Genomic DNA, 3,478 nt, shown 5'->3' with positions numbered 1-3,478 from the left:
GAAGGAGCAAAGATGCCCTCGGATAGAAACAAGAACGAAGAAGAAGGAAATGAAGAGATTATAATTTTGTGTTCCACGGAGTGGAACAAGTCGTTTCAAGGAGTGAGGTGAAACAAAAATTCACCCAAAATTCATAACGTAGAACAGCACGTTCTACCCATTTTAGGTGCACCAAACGTGGGACGTAACGTCTCATCGCACGTACCAAACGATACCTTACATACAATCTTCTTTTATTATTAATACTAATAACTCTAAATAATCAAAGAAAAACAGTGGAAGTTGCATTTACATACAATCTTCTTTTATTATTAATACTAGTTGCACTTGCATAGCCATGGTGGGTAGACTGGATTAGATTGGAATCCAAACAAGGTCTTCACCCTTCACAACTTTCACTGATAATTTTCTGGGATCCCAAACAAAACATTATCCCACGGACTAATACAAAACAGGGACAACAGTCCAGTCCACCACTGCCTCGTTGCTTGAGCACAAATATCACCACCAGAACAAAAGCTGCCTGCTGCTTCTGCTTTTCCGCTTCTGCTTATGCTGCATGGCAAATGCAGCAGCTTGTACCATATCCCCTTTTGATCAAAGTAGACATTTTTATTTTTCACCCTAACCCTAATCCAAAAAACATTTTCTTCTTCTCCAACCTGTTTTGCTGTCCTGTCCTCCTCAAAAACTACTATTTTCTTCTGTACTAAAACCTTCCTATTATGGTAAAATAAAACCCCTTAAAAACCTATTGCAAACTTGCATTTCCCTTCTTCCTGAACTCCTTCCAATTTGCTCCCTAAAATTCCCAAAATTTAAACAAAACCCTAGTAAGTCCACTCCTGGGGGAGCCTAATCTCGTTGCTCGCTGCCGGCTGCGGCCAAATATTGCGCTTCTGCTGCAAAGTGGCGGTTCTGGTGGCGGCGGCCTTACTCCGAAGCTGAAGAGCAACCTCTGCAAATTTAAAGAAACAAATGAGTACACAAAACCCAAATTATAAACATAAGATTGGCATCAGTAAAACCGTTAGAAAGTAAAACAAGAGAAACGGTGTTAACTTGTACCGTAATCAGAGTTCAGTCTGCCATTAAAACGACGCTGAAGCTGGGGCTGTTGCTGCATGTCGTCAACGTTCAAGTTCAGAGCCTGCACAACTCTAGCTGGGAGTAGAGCTGTGGAACAAACTGTACCAAAAAAGACATTATAATTTTAATGAGCCCACCAAATCCAATGAAAGAGTTGGACCAAATTAATGCCTTTGAAGAACATTGTCCAGATCTGAAAAAAACAGAGCCGGCAAAATTTAATAACCTTCAACATCTCAACCACCCGGCACCCAAAAAACCCAGAGAGTCATAAAAAATCTTAATGTTCTAACCCACAAGCTTCAATGGAAGAAGAACCAATTTTTTTAATTACTGGGTTTTACTTAAAATTGGATTTTTCTAACTGGGTTTTACTTGAGATTGGATTTATCTAACTGGGTATTACTTAAAATCGGATTTTATAACTGGGTTTTACTTCAAAAGTGAAATAAATTTGTTTGGAAGTAAAAAATATGGAGTGGGGAGGGCGGAGAACGAACCTTGCTTCTTGCGGGGTTCGAATTGGGGGCCGACTTGGCGGGGTAAGAAGACGCCGGTGCCGGAACGGTCAACTTTCGCAGATGGGTTTTGGTTTCCAACATAAACCGCTCTGAATCCGAAACCGTTTTTGTTGTACTGTTGCTGCCGCTGAGCTTGTTGCAGAGGCGGCCATGCAGATGGCGACAAACCCAGAGGCCGAGCATTGAGAATGTTGGGAGTGTTGTTTCTCGCTCTTGTTTGGTGGTTTAGGTGATGCTGCAGCTGAGTCTGCGCCGGAGGATATCGAGTTTGTGCTCCCCAGACCGCCGCGTTCTGCTCCTTCATCATCTGTTGCTGCCTCAACAGCTCAAACTGTGGAAAAAATGGAGCAGAATTCATGAATGTTAAGTGTTCGATAAAAGGCCCCAGAGAGATTTGGATACATGTTTGAGGTTTTTAGTACCTGAGCGGCTCGCAAGTGCTTGTGAGAAAGAGATTGCTGGTGGTAGTAATAAGCAGCATCTGGGTGGTTGTTGGTGGGGACCGAGACAGGGGAAGGCTTTCTTGGAGGACCCAGGAGGCCTCTGCTTTGGTTGATGCGCATCTTGGCTACTTCCCCTGCAGCCGCATGCAGCAGATCCCAGGTGGCCGGCGGCGACTGGGCGTTAGGGCTTCCACGGCTCGAGCCCTGTCCGCAACCGCAACCGCTCCCGACTGCGCAGAGAGTCGATTGGGGAGAACCAGAAGCGACCCAACCCTGCAAATCAAGCAAAAAACAAAAATCCCAAACAAAATCAGAACCGCCATTAAAACATATCGTCTAGAAACAAAACAGAAATTTTTTTTTTTTCTATTACCTTTGGCTTCTCGAAGGCGAAAGCAGAGTCGGAGTATTTGAACTCGTCGTCGAGAGTGGAGCGAGCCATTTGGCGGGTCAACCCAACGAGGTAGTCTTCCTCGTCGCTCTCAGTCTCGCTCGACTCGACCGGCGAACTAAAATCCGACGAAACCCCAAAAGCGCCGCCGTAAGGAAACTCAAACGGGAACAGAGCTTTCGGAGCGTCAGTGTCAAACCCATACCCGCCACTTTTCTTCGTCTTTGAGTTGAGCTCCATGGCCGGTGCGTCGTCGTCGTTGAGAATCTGGGTCGGGAGCCAAAACGCAGCGTCTAACGTATCGTCCATCTGGGTAGTCCTTGAAATAGCAGAACAGAGAGAGTGAATTGGAGAAAAAAGTAGAGAGAGAAAGTGGGGTTTGATGGGTCTGAGATAAGGGGGTTTTGCTGCTCGGGGAAGGTATTATAATGGCGAGCCCAGCTCGGTTTGCTGGTGCTACGTAGAGACTTACAGGCACCCAGCAGATATCGAGAAGTAGTGGTTAGTGAGAGTGAGAGAACAGAGGAGGAGGAGGAAGAATGCAGAGAGGATGAGAGGCTTTATTGAAAGTTGGGACGAAGCCCCAGAGGCCTTTTTAACAGTGACTCGGTTTATTAAATTATTAAATTTAATTTATTGAGGAGAGAGAGAGAGAGAGAGAGAGAGAGTAAGTATGTGTGAGAGTTAGGAGAGAGAAAAGGGCGGAGGAGGAGGACCGAAAAGCAATACGCCGAATAGGAACGGCAAACAAAAAACGCAGCAGCAGTAAAAGAAACGCATACAGCAGGGCGCTCACGCGGAAACGCGGGCGTGGGAAACACGCGGAACTCCTGAAGGGGGAAGGTGAAGTAATTAGTCTTATCAAGCGAGAAGAACTTTTATGGAACGAGAAATTTCTTATTATGACGAGAATACTCATATCTTATCATTTGTATAGTAACACATAGTGTATAACTTTATATTCCAATCACATTGAATAATCTCTTGTATAGCACGAGATGTCATCATGACAATAAATCTATGCCATACGAGAT

At 44.8% G+C, this 3,478-nt stretch overlaps 1 protein-coding gene across 1 annotated transcript; it reads right to left on the bottom strand.

The window, feature by feature from the left end:
* Positions 1 to 216: 216 nt before the first annotated feature.
* Positions 217 to 3,186, bottom strand: LOC103433532 (uncharacterized). Its single transcript, XM_070820636.1, has 5 exons — positions 2,427 to 3,186; positions 2,033 to 2,326; positions 1,590 to 1,941; positions 1,069 to 1,188; positions 217 to 958 (listed from the first exon to the last, which is right to left on the bottom strand). The coding sequence occupies exons 1-5, from the start codon at positions 2,751 to 2,753 to the stop codon at positions 831 to 833; spliced, it is 1,221 nt and encodes a 406-aa protein (XP_070676737.1). The 5' UTR covers positions 2,754 to 3,186; the 3' UTR covers positions 217 to 830.
* Between the last annotated feature and the right edge of the window lie 292 nt (positions 3,187 to 3,478).

Source organism: Malus domestica, chromosome 04 (assembly GCF_042453785.1).
Source record: "Malus domestica chromosome 04, GDT2T_hap1".
Classification (NCBI taxonomy): domain Eukaryota; kingdom Viridiplantae; phylum Streptophyta; class Magnoliopsida; order Rosales; family Rosaceae; genus Malus; species Malus domestica.
This window is presented reverse-complemented; position numbering and strand designations above follow the sequence as displayed.

Excerpts from the sequence above, each read along its gene's own strand:
- LOC103433532 (XM_070820636.1), bottom strand. The coding sequence starts at position 2,753 with ATGGACGATACGTTAGACGCTGCGTTTTGGCTCCCGACCCAGATTCTC. Across the intron at positions 1,189-1,589 it reads CGAACCCCGCAAGAAGCAAG|TTTGTTCCACAGCTCTACTC; the intron begins GTTCGTTCTCCG and ends TTTTTGGTACAG. Across the intron at positions 959-1,068 it reads CAGACTGAACTCTGATTACG|AGGTTGCTCTTCAGCTTCGG; the intron begins GTACAAGTTAAC and ends TTAAATTTGCAG.